This window comes from Xenopus laevis, chromosome 4L (genome assembly GCF_017654675.1).
Source record: "Xenopus laevis strain J_2021 chromosome 4L, Xenopus_laevis_v10.1, whole genome shotgun sequence".
NCBI lineage: Eukaryota > Metazoa > Chordata > Amphibia > Anura > Pipidae > Xenopus > Xenopus laevis.
In genome coordinates this window covers 31,295,837-31,314,001 of record NC_054377.1, presented here as the reverse complement: position 1 = coordinate 31,314,001, position 18,165 = coordinate 31,295,837, and the positions used below count along the sequence as shown (strand labels likewise).

The window sequence follows — 18,165 nt, the reverse complement described above, 5'->3', positions numbered from 1 at the left end:
AGACAGTGTATTTTGCTTGCAGTTGCAATGATAATTAGATTGCAGTATAAGTATGGGATCAGTTATCCGGAAATCCGTTATCCAGAAAGCTCCAAATTACAGAAATGCCTTCTCCCATAGATGCCAATTTCATCCAAATAATCAAAATTTTTATAAGTGTTTCTGCCTTTGTCTATGGGGCTTTTGCAATGCAGATAATGTTGGGGTCCCTTTACTATCCTGTTTTCTAAAATGTAAAAATAAATACAATTCAAAATTGGAGATTGAGTGTGATTTTGTTTGCAGGGGCTGGTGTCAGCCATGAAAATTCACATAGACTTTTGGTCTCTCTACATTGCTCGTTGTATAATTACATATATATAATAATATAGACGCAGTATGTGACATCAAACTATGCACAAAACCAGTGGCATTCATATTTCTAATGTTTTGCCTTTTGGCCCAGAAACATGTGGGAGATCAGATGCTGTAAAGTGCAATTTTTAGAAGATTTGTAAAAGGCTAAATTTAACTGCAGATCTGCAGTATATATAAGAAAGCCATATTTACCCATTTTCAATACTTCAGAATCTAAAAGTATATAAAGGTGTTTACAATATAGAGAGTTTTGCTATGTATGCGCTTTATATTTTAGGCCTCTGCATGCCACATACTGGGGTAATCATATGCATATGTCGTATCAAACAAATCAGAATGCCCATGGCAATCCTGTTTATGATGATTTGTTTTTACATCATACAGAATGTTGCTGCAATTTGCAGAATTGTGCAAAAACAGCTAATAGCTAGGAGTATAAAAACATAATAGCCTGTTTTGCATTTTTTTTTCAGAATTTATACTTACTAAATAATTTATTGTATGGTAGGGTGACTGTTACTCTTACTTTAGAAAGGGAATTTTGTTCATAGGAGCCGCACTGTCAGTCATTGCAATTAGAATATACAATTTTGCATTCTTTAGAAGTCACACATTGTTGGTGCTTTATGATTACAGTTGAGATTTAGAGCTGTGTATTTGACTATTGTGTTGATAATGAGTTTTTGTTTTAAAAAAAAAAACTATATTTTAGAAATATCTCATAAAAGATCAGGAGATGGACAGATTGGCCTTATTCAATGAGTATAGAAATGTTAATTTAGCAAATTTGCTTCTCCTAGAAGCCAGAACCATGTTTCAGTCTTAAAGTATTCTCATGAAATATACTTTATCTTTTCCCCCCTTCCTGCTATTCATTATTGTAGTTTTTGTATTTTCACCATATTTCCTCTCCTCATTTTAGAAGCCATTACATAGATTCCTTCAGATAATGTGTTTTCCCATATTTGTACTCCTTGTCTGCTTTGTAATGTCTCTCTCCTCTCACTGCCCCTCGTGTCCTCCTACAGGTGGTGAAAGTCGGACTGGTGGAGACATCCCCCCCAAACACTGGTATGTGAGGAAAGTGTAAAGAATTAACAATTTCCACATCTACACCATCATTTAACTATGACATGGTCACCTCCTTTCATTTAAGTTAGTTTATTTATCATTCAGTTAGTCTGCTTTGTTTGTCCTTTACAGATGCAGAAGATTTGGTTTCCCTTAATGTCGGTGGTCCTCCTTCTACGTCTCCACCTTCTTCATCAATACTCCTCCGAGATGGATCTGCAACACCTCCTTCTTCTCCCTCACTTGGAACTGCCCTTCAAGGAAACACAGGGTGAGTAAAATGCTTTACAAAATGAAGACATGCACAGGATTTAAAGGGGTGGTTCACCTTTAAGTTAACTTTTAGTATTATTATTTTTCTTGAGTTTTTTAATAATCTGCCACCTTCTTTTTGACTCTTTCAAATTAGGATCACTGACCCCATCTAAAAGACAAATGCTCTATAATTATTTCTCATTGTTCTTTTCACACCCTCTCCTATTCATATTCCAGGCTCTTAGTCAAAGCAATGCATGGTGGCTAGGGTAAGTCGGACTGGAGAGCTGTTGAATAAAACACTATATCAAAAACCACAAATAAAAAATGAAATGAATTGCAAATTGTTTTAGAATATTACTCTTTACATCATACTAAAAGTTAACGCAAAGGTGAACAACCCCTTTAAAAGAGAATTTGGGGTTGTTTTATATTTTATCATTTTTGTTCTCATCCAAGCTGCGTAGAATGACATTTTCTTTAATTTTAAACACTGTTTTTGTAAAATGAAAGAAAATGTCATTCTACGCAACTTGGATCAGAACAAAAATGATAAAATATGAAACTTTTAAAATATAAGATCATTTGAAAAGTTGCCAATTATAGGATATACTATAAAATATCAAAAGGAAATGTAAAGATGGGCTACTCCTTTAAACATAAAGTGGCAATAGACGTTTCTGTACTTTCCTTTTCTTCTTTAGGTCTACCTCAGATGCTCTTGGACTACAGGTAGATTACTGGCTGAGCTGTGATCGCCGAAGAGAGAGAGAAGGAGGTGGCAAAAACACTTTAAGAAGCATCTTCCGATCTGTTGTGGTATCACGACTTCCAGGGCCAGACACACCACCTGGAAGCATGAGCCTTAGTGTTGTGACTGCAGAGCCACGAAATAAGAAAGGTGAGATTAGCATTGAAAAACTGTCTTTAGCATGTTTTAAAACTCTTAAGACAAGATTGCCCGGTTTATTTCTCAACGAGGCACCATTTCAAACATTAAAAATAGTTGAAATATAATGTGAACAGAGTATACAGCAGTATTCGCTAACTGCAATCATGTTTATTATTGTGTTTCTATTATTTTGTACATTATTTATGTCGCAATAACAGTATTGAAACTAGTTGATACTTCTGTATACTCCATCTTTTCCTTTTGTATCGTCACATTGCAACATCATCAAATGTAGCCTATAGCAGGTGCCAGAGGCACCCCCTCATGTTGTACACATAATATGCTACACTACATTCATAAACAAGTTTAACTGTTTATGTGGGTCAAAACATAATACAAATATGAAAGAGACGGCGGTCCCATCCTTTGTTAATGAGCCCTGATATATTTTATGGTGGAAGAATTGAGCTGCATCTTTTTGCACTTTGTAATTCTCATCAACCCAAAATAACTACCTTATCTATTGTGAATTTTAGAATGTGGTGTATAATAGCTATAATGAGTGACATAAGCGTGTGTATACACATTTAATCACAACAAAATTCCAGTAAAAAATCTATTTTCAACTTGATATGTTGCTGAAGATACACCTACAATAATAGGCTACTGTGGCATCTAAACATGTTTCAGGAGTCTTTCATCACACTGATTTTTTGGCTCTTTTTTTTTAAAATAATATAATGTGAAAAATTGTGAATTAAGGAGTCACAAATAACATTTTTGATGCATTTCCTAAACTGGACTGTAAAATTCTAAATATACCAGGAAAGCAGGGCTACTTTGCAACCCTGATTGCAGTTATTTTTGATTGGCTAAAATTAATTTTTGGTTCTGATATATCTTAACATGACCGTTATGTTTTTTTAGATCAGCATTACAATATAATTTAAAGCTGTGGTTCACCCTTTAAGTAAACGTTTGGTATGTTATAGAATGGCTAATTCTAAGCAACTTAAGCAATTGCCCTACCTTCTTTCTTTTTTAAATATTTATTTGCCTTCTGCTGCTTTCCAGCTTTTAAATGGGGTCATTGACCCATCTAAAAACAAATGCTCTGTACAGCTAACAAATTCTAGTTATTGCTACTCTTTTTACTCCTCTTTCAAATTAGTTCCTCTTCTATTTATATTCTTATTCCAAACATGAAAATGAAAACCAATTGCAAATTGTCTCCAAATATCACTCACTACATTTATCGTATGAGTTTACAAGGCTTTTTGGACAATGTATTGACTGTGCAGGTTTAACATAAGTGCAATATTTAGTTTACTAGTTAGTCTATAGTAGACATTTTGGAGTAATTTTACCATGTAAACTACTGTGCCGCTGGTATATATGTACCCTGATCTCTTAGGTCAGGGTTTCCTCTTCCAATACAATTACAGTAAACAATTCAATTCTAATAAAGCTCCAAGTTCACTTTGGAGCTGAAGTCTAATTATACTGAAGTGTGCGTGTATGTGTGTTTTTCATTTTCTTTTAATGGGTCTGCACCTTTTAAGGGGTGGTTCACCTTTCAGATTACTTTTAGTATGATATAAATAGTGATATTATGAGAGAATTTGCAATTGGTTTTTATTTTTTATTATTTGTGGTTTTTGAGTTATTTAGCTTTTTATTCAATTTGCAGTTTATGCAATCTGGTTGCTAGGGTGCAAATTCCCCGAGCAACCATGCACTGACTTGAATAAAATACTGGAATAGGAGATGAGATAAATAGAAAGACCAGGAATATCAAGTAGCAATAGCAATACATTTGTCGCCTTTGCTTGTTAGCTACAAAGAGTCCGAAGAAAAAGGCAACTAACTATAAGGGGCCGATTCATCAAGGGTCGAATATCGAGGGTTAATTAACCCTCGATATTCGACTAGGAATCGACTAGGAATTGAAATCCTTCGACTTCGAAGTCGAAGGATTTAGCGCAAATTCTGCGATCGTACGATCGAAGGATTATTCCTTCGATCGAACGATTAAATCCTTCGAATCGAACGATTCGAAGGATTTAAATCCAACGATCGAAGGAATATCCTTCGATGAAAAAAACTTAGGCAAGCCTATTGGGACCTTCCCCATAGGCTAACATTGACTTCGGTAGCTTTTATCTGCCGAACTAGGGGGTCGAAGTTTTTTTTAAAGAGACAGTACTTCGACTATCGAATGGTCGAATAGTCGAACGATTTTTAGTTAGAATCCTTCGATTCGTAGTCGAAGGTCGAAGTAGTCCAAAAAATACTTCGAAATTCGAAGTTTTTTTACTTCGAATCCTTCACTCGAGCTTGATGAATCGGCCCCTAAAACTTTAAAAAATAAATAGTATTGTATTGGCCATTATATAACATACTAAAAGTTGCCTTAAAGGTGAACCACCCCTTTAAGCTGGTATAGTAATCCTTTTGTATAGAATACTATATAATATAGAGCTATGTATAGGCCTTACTTGCTTGATAAATGAGTTAAAGGAGGATAATTGCAGGATTAACATGGTGATTGAGTAATAATCAAGAAGAAATTTAAAATAAGGTTATTTAAGGTAAACCGTTAATCTTTATGTGACTTATTTTTTAGTAAAAAAGACATACCTTTGTCTGACAAATGCTTAGTTATAACTTTTTAAAGTCATGCAAGCAGCTACCATTTTAAATATATAACATGGTTACTTGGGCATGAATCTTTGGAGTCTACAGGTGATGTTCATTTAGAGGGACATTTACTAAAACTCGAATCTAATTTTTTTATGAAAACAAATCCAACCAAACCCCCTTCCACGTTTTTAACTAATTTATCGATGATTGTTCTGGAAAAGAGTGACAAAACATCACAACAAAATTATGTGTCAATTCGTATAATATGATTGATGCTGTGAAAACTTGTTTTTGCAAGTTTTGCTGCAAAAACACAACTTTTTTTTAAATTATCCAGCGCAGATCACTGTGTCAAGAAACAACTTCAGGGACATCTGCCATTGACTTCTACATGATCTTGACAGGTTTGAGATGGAGTATTTTCAGATTCGGATTTTTAGCAGATTTGGGATATGATAAAAACCCTAAAAACCTCGACCAGAAAAAATAGAGGTTAATAAATGGGCCACTTAATGTCTGCAGAGCAAACATCATGGGATTAAGACATAAAAAAAAATCCTGACCAATAAGGCTTTCTGTGCAGTATCACATACAGTATGCCAATGCATTTCACTAAAAAGTATAGTGAAAATAAATGGCTCTCTGTACGGTATGTTTTAAGTATATGAAGAATAAAATTGTATGTGCACATAATTGTTTTGTTACTTAGACATTGGAATTTTATTTTATTGCAGTTCCCACGCTTTTCCTCAGTAAAAAGCCGAAGGAAAAAGATACTGATGCAAAAAGCCAAATTATCGAAGGAATTATAAGATTAATCTGTTCCGCCAGACAGCAGCAGACCATGCTGAGAGGTAAGATGTATAGTTAGCGTTAATGAAAAAGTGAAATAATACTTTATCTTCCAGAGTGGACATTTTTTCACATTATGTCTAGCTTTGTATCCTGACTCCCACCAGAAGCTAATAAAAAACAACTTTAAAGCTTGTCCATTTGTTTGTTTGATTCAGGAGGCTCACACAAATGCACTGTTAAGTATATTTTGCAATATATCATCAGCCATTCATGTACCCATATGTTTATAGTTATAAAGACTTCAGAAAGGTCCTTGTTTATTTCAACCTACAATCTTCTAGACATTTTACCATTATTGCAATCAATGCTAAAATTACCAAAGACTTCAGGCACTCGGCTTACGTCAAAACAAGTCTGTACTAAATCCCATTGTGATTAGATAAAACAAACTAATGACCCAGCACTGACCCTCTAATGAAACAGAATTCTGAAACTCAAATATTTATCAGTACATAGTGCAATTTTAAGATCTATATTTCTGATTTTTACATTATGGATTACAGTGTTTAAAAAAAAAAAAAACACTTAAGATAAGGCGAATTCTTGGGATCGGGCATTAGTTGCATGTATATTGTATGTATATACAGAGTATGTTGGTGCTACGTAAGTACCTCTCTGTAATATGCGTGTTAGTACAGGTATGGTATTTGTAATCCGTAAACCCGTTATCCAGAAAGCTCCAAATGACGGAATGGCCATCTCCCATAGGGGCAAATTCACTAAGAATCGAAGTTGCGCCAGGCGCAACTTCGCCGCACTTCGCCAGGCAAATTTTCGTCAGCGCTCCGCAAATTCACTAAAATGCGAAGTTGCGCACAGGGGTAGCGTAAGTTTGCGAAGTTGCGCTAGCGTTAATTCGCTATATAAAGCGAAGTTGCGCTAGCGAACGCTAATTTGCATACGGCGCGAAATTCAAATTTCAATGGAGGAATACGTATCTGCACTACAAATGCCTAGAAAACCTTCAAATCTGCCAATAAAAATTTTATTTTGCCCTACACATGTGCCCACTGTCTAGGTAAGTTGCCATGAGTCAGGAAAAGTAGGGGGGAGGAAGGGGAGCCCCAAAAAAAATTCGATCTTTTTCAGCCTATCAGCCATCATGTAGAAAACACGCCAGCGTTTTTTGGGACTTAGAAAAAATTTTGACTTTTTTGGAAACAATCCCTATCTACTCTATTGCGCTTCGCCAGGTCTGAGGTGGCGAAGGAAGTCTAGCGTAAAAGGTAGCGTTCGCTACACTGCGCAAGTTAGTGAATTTGCGTAGTTTGGTCGCTAGCGAAAATTCGCCTGGCGTAAGGTTGTGAAGTAACACTAGCGAAACTACGCCAGCGTTCGTTAGTTAATTTGCGCAGTAGCGAAAATGCCGAACGCTAGCTAAAAAACGCTAGCGTTCGGCGCTTCGCGCCTTAGTGAATTTGCCCCATAGACTCCTCCAAATAATCCAAATTTCCTTTTTCTTTGTAATGATAAAATAGTACCATGTACTACGATATAACTAAGATATAATAATCCTTATTGGAAGCAAAACCAACATATTGGGTTTAATTAATGTTTACTGTAAGTGCTTTTCTAGTAGATTTATGGTATGACGATCTAAATTACAGAAACATCCATCAATCAGAAAACTCCAGGTCCCGAGCTTTCTGGATAACAGGTCCCATACCCATAATAATAAGGTCATCCCAAATAAGTTCATGGAGAACTCCAGCCACAATTGCCAAAAAACTAAACTACTTTGAATTATGTTTTTTTTCTATTCTTTTTTGATTGATTCCCATTAAGTGTAACTGTAAAAGTCCCATTTAAAACATTATACTTTCCGCACAAATTTTCTGCACAAGTTATCCAGTTTTTTATCAGTTTTCTAGTCCTCCCCCCCATAGGGACATCTTCACATGGGGTTTTTCTGTTTCTTGCACCTTCCTCTGGAGCTAGCCAGGATTTGCTTGGACAAAATGTTAAACTTGATGATCGTGTCCAAATTTTCACAGTTCCCTGTACAGCAGTACTTTTAATCCCTGGTTTCCATAATCATATTTCCCCACCTTATTTTCTCTTCTTAATTAAACTTGGTTTATATATTTCTTGTGCTTGCCTTCCTCCTCTCAGTAAATTTTCTAAAACAACTCATTATGTATCTTTGACATTTTGTTTATTTCTGCTCTATTTTGCTTTAGCATCACTCTGCTCAATCTCCTTTTTCTTTCCCCCCTCCAGTAACCGTTGACGGACGTCTTTTCGGGGATGTGAAGTATTTCCAAGTGGCATCACAGTGGCCAACCCACGTGAAGCATTTTCCTGTTGCAATATTTGGCTCAACTACAAAGCCATGACTACAAAACACTTAAATATTAATTCCATTTATAAAATTTCAGTGTTACATATCCCAGTCATACTTTAATGTTTAGATGCTAGTGACTGTGACTTTCTTTCAGGTAAGAACATACAGCTTGGTAGTCAGTTTACAGACGCAAACATTCTTATTTAAAGGGGAAGTTCAGCTAACAATAAACTTTTAGCATGTGTTAGAGAATAGTCATCTTGAATTTTTGCAAATGGTCTGTATAATGTGCATGGCCACATTTACGTTTCTATTCTGCTCCTCAGCAAGCTGACATTTTCACTATTTCTTTGCATGGGTCACTGACAAATATTCAACATACTGTAGGTATGGGATCTCTTATCTGGAAACTTTGTATGCAAAAAGCTTAAAATGAATCGAAGGACAGCTTCAATCTTAAATGATGTCCTTTTTATCTGTAATAATAAAACAGTAGCTTGATCTTAACTAAGCTGCATTAATTCGTCTAAAAACAATTTAGGTTTATTTAATGTTAAAATCTTTTTTAGTACTTTTTAGTTTTGTAGCTTTAAGGTATGGTGATTAAAATTACAGAAAAACCCCATATCGAGAAAGTCGCAGGCATTTCAGATAATGGATCCCATAATTGTAACTTCTTTTTTTTTTTTTTTATTTCTTCACTGGAGATACTAAAATATGAATTTATAGTAGTAAGCCTTTTGAAGGGCTTAACTGGCTTCTTTAGAATGTTTATTATTCTTGTAAATTCTGACTGTGTTCAACCCCTTTTAGTGTTTGCAGTCTGCTTTTTCATTTTTTTTTTACGTTTTGGTATGTATTATAGCAGTGATCCCCAACCAGTAGCTCATGAGCAACGTGTTGCTCACCAACCCCTTGGATGTTGCTCCCAGTGGTACCAAAGCAGGTGTTTTTTTAAAAAATTTTGGGGTTGGAGGCAAGTTTTGGTTGCATAAAAACAGGTGTACTGCCAAACAGAGCCTCCAGTAGGCTGCCAGCCCACATAGGCACTTCCAAATATGCAATCACAGCCCGTAACTCAAGGAGTTATTTGCATGCTTGTGTTGCTCCCCAACTTATTTTACATTTGAAATGTGGCTCACAGGTAAATAAGGTTGGGGATCCCTGTATTATAGCATAGATGTATCATTATAGCATAGAATCTACAGCAGCGATATTGTGATATTTTTATGCCAGTGCCATATGTTCTATATCAGAAAAAATGCTTAATTGGCTGCTACATTTAGGTAACCTAACTTTTTCTGAATCACTTTTCACAACTCTTTAGTCAGTGTGATAATCCTCTAACAAGAATCCAGCAGGTGTGCTTCTCTATAAGCGAGGTTATGCCAAGCTGAAATAAGGCAAAAAAGAAAAACAACAGTAACAATTTTGAAGTTGTCTCATAGATCTAGAAAGAGAGATAACATAGAAAAAGGCTAATGGCACATGTGGTGGTTTCTTCAGTAGTGGACAAATGCTGGCAGTGAAAACTCCCAATCTGGTGTGCATTTTGTGGCCAGAATCTGCCCTATGTGGACACTTACAGTCAGATACCATTCCTGCCATGGTTTACTTCCATTTTGTGGTTCAGAGCATTATCTTCTCTGCTGTGCCCATTAACCTGATGCTAATGTAGATATTTACCTGTAGTTACCACATTTCAGTATCAAGATATTCAGATATGCATTTGTGCATTACAGCTTGTTTCTTTGACATTCTTTCAACATTCTCTGTTTTAGAATTTATACTACTATTAGACTGTTGAATATACCGCAATGTCCTTGGTAAATTGTTCTAAGCTGCCACTGAGGAAGTGTTCCTGCTGCAGTTATCTGTAGAAAACCAGTCTTTTGCTGGCACAATGCTCAAAATACTGCTGAACTGTTCAGGGGGGTTATAATAATGTATAGGATTGTGAGAAATACACAGAATATTTAATTCAGCACAAGCCAAATATATAGTTAAACAGCAGTAGCAGTTATTTATATTACTACTTCAATAAACCTTGCTAAAAGTTAATTTGTAGGCAAACTTCCCCTTTATCTTTGTTACATACACTTGTTATACACAGACACACTTGTTCAACATACTGAAGAACATCCTTCTTCTCTACCATGCTTCATTAATTGCCAGTGATATTGCATATTGTTATACTCCGTACATATAACTAAGTCTCATATATACTACTGTCAATTGCTGTTGTATTCATATTAGTTTAAATGTTATATATAGTGTGTCAACCATGTATGCAACAGAAATCTTTACAATAGTGTGTGTAAACTGTTTGAAATGTATTTGTTGTGAAAAATTACAGGCATGTGTTTCAGCATATACCACCCCAAAATATACATGTGTTACATAGAGATATCTCTCACACACAACTTGGCACTTTTATTTTTAATAGATAAATATATGTAACACATAGCCAAACTGGTCATTAAGTGACATGCCCACAACATCTGTTACATCTAATACGTATTGTTACATCTTTGTGTTATGAATAAATAGACAAGGGCTTTTCAGAATTTTGAGGGATATTATTCCATTTATTTTACTTGCTCCAAAAAAATAATTAGATGCAGTGTTACAGTTTGGTTATTCCATCCATGTTAAGGCCTTATGTCTCACCCACCCTTATTGAACCAGGCTAAAGGTTCAGTATCTTTATAGTAGCAATTATCCAGGCCTTTAAAGTTGTCACAGGAGTTTTCCATATTGGATTTTGTTAGGAGAAACATGCATATGCTAAGTGTGCTTTAGGCAGCTGTGTATGGGGGTCGATGCAAATGATCAAGCACAATATGAAGTTTGCCTGTCATATAAGCTACTGCTAAATGGTTGTTTTGGGCTGGTATAGAAAACGGTAATGTACAGTTATGGGATCTGTTATCCAGAAACCTATTATCCAGAATGCTCCGAATTACAGAAAGGCCATCTCCCATAGACTCCATTTTATCCAAATAATCCAACTGTTAAAAAATAATTTGCTTTTATCTCTTTAATAATAAAACAGTAGGTTGTACTTGATCCCAACGGAGAAATAATTAATCCCTTTTGGAAGCAAAACCAGCCTATTGGGTTTATTTAATGTTTACATTATTTTCTAGTAGCCTTAAGGTATGAAGATCCAATTTTCGTAAACATCCATTATCTGTAAAACCTCAGGTCCCGAGCATTCTGGATAACAGGTCCCATACCTGTACATCATTTCTGCCCTACTTTTTTTTTTTTTAGTTAAGCTTTAGTTCTCATTTAAACAAAATGGGAGAATATCCTTGAAAATCCTTTGAAGCCCATTTTATTTATGTAACAATCCTGTGAGGGGAGCTTCATGTGGAATTAAGACGAAAGAGCGCACAATACCTTCTTATAATGGATTTCTGTTACGACTATGACGTGCTAACACACATAATTGCACCTAGCAGGCTGACAAATCAGGTGTATTACAAACTTATTTGTAATCTTTAAATCTTGCACACTCCAGTACTGTACTTAAACACTGCCAATTAGATCCATCAGGTTCTTTTTAATTTGTCTTTGTACCTATTTTCCCAACTGACAGTCCCTTCTTCTCCTTACTGACATGCACAACTTGCAAAGCACAATTTTCTCTAGAAATCAGTAGATCTGCCCCTTCTATAAAAGCCTCTGGTGCCAAACTAGCCAGCCCTCTACCCTACAATAGTACTTATTCAGTCCCCCCCTCCCCGACCAAGGTTTTACTGTAGTTTACCCCCACATGCCTCTGATGTTGTTACACAGTATGTATATATAATTTGCTGCCCAGTTTATTTTTCAGTTTTATATTGTTTTTATTTTCATTAAAGGTCCTGTGGTTTTTACAGCATGTCTGTATAATCTGTTATATTCCTGTGTTATTTGACCTGTTATATCAATTAAACGAGAGATGAATCAATTATAAAGTACAGTAATGCACATAGAAATTAAGGCTTACTAATGGCTATATCAATGGAGATGATGAAGTATGTAGGTGACATTAGACGTGGGGAAGAGGGGTCAGTCTTGTTTGCCTGCAAACTACCCCTGTAGCTAGTATGTCAGATTATACCAATGAGTAAACCCATGGGTTTCGGGCCAACCTGGGGAACACTGATGCTAAAAATTAACCAACCAATTACAATTTGATAAATTAATTGCTAATAATTCTCTGATGAGACTGAGAATTATATCAACTAATGTATCACGTTTTAACGATTTAGAAATTCAGAAACCTGTGGCTTATAAGGCTGACACTGGGAAACATGAGAGTGGGGAAAACATTGCTTCCACCACATCGCTATGCATAGGTTGTTGCTGCATGTTTCTGGAATGCTCTGTACACACAGGAACTCAAAAAAAAACGTGGACTTGCTCAATTTTTATTGCTGATCTGCATTCCCGTGGGTAGAAGTCGATAATGTGTATGGTTGAACCCACAAAGCCACATGGCAAATGTGTTTATAATATGCTTTTTGGCCTCTATGTGTACACACTCTTATTGAAAAAGCTTCGATCAGTTAATTTATCACACTTGGCCATAAATATAAATTTTTTTGCCACATATATAATTAGGGAGTGTGAGCTTTTATGTGCAGAATTTACACGTGTGTTTTTTAGGATGCTTTGTGGAAACTGCTTATGCCTTTGTGTGGCTATCAGGGGTCACTAACTCAGTCTCTCACACACACCTCTGCCACCAGTATGTGGTGAAACTGGGGGGTAGTTCTGTCCACCAGGTGTATTAAGTGGGCAAAAAGTAAAAAAGGGACTATAAAAAATACCAATGCGCCAAGGCTAATTCACAGACGCCTACTTAAGCTTTACCTCTGCCATAAACACAACTTAAAATCAGCCTGAATGCACCCAGATCCTCTGACTCCACAGACGGTGCTTAACTGGATCTCCTTGAGTTGCCCCAAAACAGCACTTGGGTAGCATGTGACCACCTGGTGATCAAGATGCCCACTCACTTACATCCTGTCTGGGCCCACTGAGCTCCTCTAAACCTGTAGGTCTCAGAGGTACCAGACAGCCTAGGACTCCACTACAAATTAGCCATGTAAGCAAAGTTACTATGAAAACCCTAAAAGAATACAATTGTAAGTACTTTTTATCAGCCAAGCCAATAGAGTTATTATTTGGAATTTAAAGAAGAAGTTCACAGCACACATTATTTACAAATAGAAATATATACATATACAGTGCAATACAGTGCAATACTCTTCCAGGTCATGATCCAGTTAACACTACTAGTTCTACCCTGCAAAGAAATCCAAACATTATCCAAGCACTGAGGCTGATGAATCCCACCACTGTCACCAATTTGTCACAATTACAGGACTATAAAGGAACTGTAACACGTTTTTTTTTTTTTACATTCAAAAAATGTAGAAAATTTACACTCTAAATAATTATACTATTGAAATTTTTCTATATTATTTTAATATGTGTTGTTTTTTTTATTTTTTTTTTAGAAAATTAATGTTACATTAATTGTAACATTTTTGCACAGTTTTCCAGGTGTAAAAATAACATGGCAGACACATGAGATCCAATAGGGAATAAACATCAAATTTCCTTCTCCTTAAAAAAAAAAAAACTTGCATTATATACAGTATTTTACAGGCATTACTTCATAAACATTTAGTTGGAAAGGAGGATGGAAAACGGGGCGAGCAACTGCCTTTTGTACATTTACAGTTGCTACCTTTTCCAGTGACAAAACCTAGACACAGGGGGTGGGGCTTAAGGCATCACGGTTGGGCATTGATGCTGGGGGTTGGCAAGATGATGCCGGGGCTAACACAATGATTTTGAGTGGGGTTATGTTTCTGGGGTTATGTTTCTGGGGTTATTGCATCACTTCGATGCAATAGGCTGGTTTTCTGAATCAAAACTGGACAGATGGCAACCCTAGCTTTGTGTATATTCTGCCTAATGAGTACACCCAATGTTTTAATTAAAAGCATGGAATCTGTACAGGAACCAGTTATCCAAAAAGCTCTGAAATACAGTAATGGCAATTTCTCATTTTTTATTTGCTTTATCTTTCTGTACTTTCATACTTTTTCTACCAGAAAATCATATAAACATTTAGAGGGGTATTTACTAACCTCATATTTATTTAATCTTTTTATTAAAACAAAGTCGACCTATCTCCCATCCATGAATGTAACTCGTTTATCATCATTTGGTGCAAAGAAATCTTGCCTTTAAAATCATGCGTCAATTTGAATCCTATGATTGACACTCCGAAAACTCGAGTTTGTCGAATTGTCCCTGCAACAACTCATATTTATTGGATTATCTGATGAAAAACAGCCTAGTGCCATTGAATTCTACATGACATCAAGATGGATTATTTATGGATTTGCATTTGTAGCAGCTTTTGTCTATATACAGTACATATATAGACAGTACATCTCTAAAAATTCAACTTCTTTTCCCCTCTAAAAATTCAAGGTTTACCCTTTAAAAACTCGACCAGAAAAATTCAAAGTTTAATAAATAGGCCCCTAAATAAACGCAATAGGCTTGCTTTGCTTCCAATAAGAATTAATTATATCTTCTTTGGATCAAGTACAAGGTCCTGTTTTATTATTACAGAGAAAAAAGAAAATCTTTAACGGATCCTATACCTGTATAACAATTCAAGGCAACCCTGTGAGGGATCAGTGGGTAAATCTCCATGGGAACCATCATCATAGAATTCTGGGCACAATGGGAATTAATTAAATAAAATAATTTCCCTTAAAGGGGAAGGAAACCTCCTCGGCGCTAACCCCCCACCCCCCTCCCGTGTATTGCCCCCCCCTCCCTCCTCCCCCCTGGCCTACCCCTCCCGCTGGGCAAATGCCCCTAACTTGTTACTTACCCTTCTGCGCAGGTCCAGTCCAGGGAGTTCACAGGCGACATCTTCTTCCACGCGATCTTCTTCCTCCTTTGACCGGCGTTTTGGCGCATGCGCAGTAGGAGCATTTCGCCGGTACGGATCTACTGCGCATGCTCCAAAAGTCACGCGCATGCGCAGTAGATCGTACCGGCGAAATGCTCCTACTGCGCATGCGCCGGTCAAAGGAGGAAGAAGATCGCGTGGAAGAAGATGTCGCCTGTGAACTCCCTGGACTGGACCTGCGCAGAAGGGTAAGTAACAAGTTCGGGGCATTTGCCCAGCGGGAGGGGTAGGCCAGGGGGAAGGAGGGAGGGGGGCAATACACGGGAGGGGGTTAGCGCCGACGAGGTTTCCTTCCCCTTTAAATGTATACATCATTTTTATAAATATATTTTTTTGTCCCTGGGGACATGGCTACTTAAACAGGCTTAAATAGAACTCCACATTTCTTACGGATAATCAGTCTTCCTTTGATTGAATTGGAAGGCATCAGGTTTGAGAAGTGCCGTGTTTTGAAGAACACGCGTGTACTGTGTTTTGGTCCAGTAACATTAGCCTTTTACATTGCTCTAAATAACAGGACCCATTTCTGTGTTACACCAAAAAGTTAATGACTTGTTCTTGCAATGGGCAGTCAACACACTGAATGCAGTCTTTAGATGAGATGACTGTGAGGTTAAAGGGATATTGTATTTCCAATAGCAAATATCCCTAAAGCAGATTAGCACAGGCCACATGAAACCGCTGAATCACATGATCACAAAGCTATCTATGTAGGTGTAATTACTATTATTCAATGTTTCCATGCACGTGTTAACATCTATGATTTCATAGAGCTGTCTGTCATTAAGCTGTTATTTATATAAAGAAACAGCAATAAACAAAGTTTCTACTTGATTTCAGTATTGGAATGATACAAAATGAAAAATACTTTTATGGTGTAATATTAATAAAATAGGTGGAAAGTCATGACAAATATGACATCATTATTCACATGTCACAAGTGGTGTATTCTCCACCAGCGAAGAACACACTTGTGTTGTTTACATATTTGTTTTACTCTCTTATATAGTTTAAATCATATATATTTTATTTTTGTGATCTACTTTACCTTAAGCCTTATCATATACAGTCATATGAAAAAGTTTGGGAACCCCTCTTACCAAATAAATTTATTTACATAATTTACACCCAAATAAATTATTCAAAATCCTATTTTATGACAATAGTCAAGCATAATGAACTTTAATTACACAATATAGATTATTTGAATCTTATTTCCTTCAGTCTGGAAAGTCATAATTATAACAAGCAGGCAGGAGCCATTTTGTGGACACTGTTATTAAGACAAGCCTTGCATCATCTCAGAATCTTGTTTGTGCACCAAAATGGGGACCAGATGTCCATCCCCGTGCCCTGGCTACACAACTAAATGGTGAAGAGAACGGGGGAATGTGTGGAGAGCAGTGACATCTAGGAAGTGCTGAATGAAAAGTGAAAGTAATTGTCTGCCCTGCCTCTATGCATAAGGCATAGATGAGGAGCAAACAATATTTGATTGACAGCTGAGATTTTTAAATGAGTTTACCACAGCTATGAATGCTTTAAAGGGGACCCGTCACCCAAAAAAATTATTAAAAATCCTATATTATCACATTAGTCAAGTAAAATGAACTTAAATTACACTATATAAATTAGTTGAATCTTGTTTCCTTCAGTCTGGGAATTCAAAATGATAGCAAACAGGCAGCAGCCATTTTGTGCACACTGTTATTAAGGCAAGCCTTGCATCATCTCAGAATCTTGTTTGTGCACCAGAATGGGGGACCCAATGTCCATCCCCATGCCCTGGCTACACAATTAAATTGTAAAGAGAACGGGAGAATGTTTGGAGAGCAGTGACATTTAGGAAGTGCTGAATGGAAAGTGAAAGTAATTGTCTGCCCCGCCTCTATGCCCATGGCATAGAGGAGGGGCAGACAATGTTTGATTGACAGCTGAGATTTTTAAATGAGTTTACAACAGCTATGAATGCTTTAATAAAAAATAGAAATTGGATTTCATGTTTAATTTGAAAAGGACTTTTATTATACAGATTTTTGTGTCTGGGTGACAGGTCCACTTTAATAAAAAAACAGAAATTGGATTTCATGTACAATTTGAAAGGACTTTTATTATAAAGATTTTTGTGTATGGGTGACAGGTCCACTTTAATTCTTTGGAGTTTTGTTTATCATTGGCTGAGCTTTCAAAGTAGCAACTTCCTTTTAATATATAACATGCCTTATGGAAAATGTAGTATTTCAGCAGTGACATAAAGTTTTTTGGATTAACAGAAAATATACAATATGCATCATAACATTAGACAGGTGCATAAATGTGGTCACCCCAACAGAGATATTACATCAATAATTAGTTGAGCTTCCTTTTTGCAAATGTAACAGCCTCTAGACGCCTCCTATAGCCTTTGATGAGCGTCTGGATGGCTGTATTTTTGACCATTCGTCCATACAAAATCTCTTCAGTTAAAATTGATGGCTGCCGAGCATGGACAGCCTGCTTCAAATCATCCCATAGTTGTTCGATGATATTCAAGTCGGTGGACTGTGACGTCCATTCCAGAATATTGTACTTCTACCTCTGCATAAATGCCTTTGTAGTTTTGGAAGTGTGTTTAGAGTCTTGTTGGAATATCCAACCTCTGTGTAACTTCAACTTTGTGACTGATGCTTGAACATTATCCTGAAGAATTTGTTGATATTGGGTTGAATTCATCCGACCCTTGACTTTAACAAGGGCCCCAGTTCCTGAACTAGACACACAGCCCCACAGCATTATGGAACCTCCACCAAAAGTTGACAGTAGGTAGCAGGT

At 36.5% G+C, this 18,165-nt stretch overlaps 1 protein-coding gene across 2 annotated transcripts in view; it reads left to right on the top strand.

The window, feature by feature from the left end:
* pacs1.L (phosphofurin acidic cluster sorting protein 1 L homeolog) overlaps nucleotides 1–10,924 on the top strand; it is a 47,257-nt gene extending 36,333 nt beyond the window's left edge. For both annotated transcript variants that reach the window (XM_018257720.2, XM_018257719.2), the window contains exons 20-24: nucleotides 1,386–1,428; nucleotides 1,561–1,699; nucleotides 2,388–2,584; nucleotides 5,953–6,072; nucleotides 8,294–10,924. In XM_018257720.2, coding sequence (XP_018113209.1) covers nucleotides 1,386–1,428; nucleotides 1,561–1,699; nucleotides 2,388–2,584; nucleotides 5,953–6,072; nucleotides 8,294–8,409 — 615 coding nt within the window. In that variant the 3' untranslated portion in view covers nucleotides 8,410–10,924. The remainder of the gene's footprint in view (nucleotides 1–1,385; nucleotides 1,429–1,560; nucleotides 1,700–2,387; nucleotides 2,585–5,952; nucleotides 6,073–8,293) is intronic.
* Nucleotides 10,925–18,165: the final 7,241 nt, after the last annotated feature.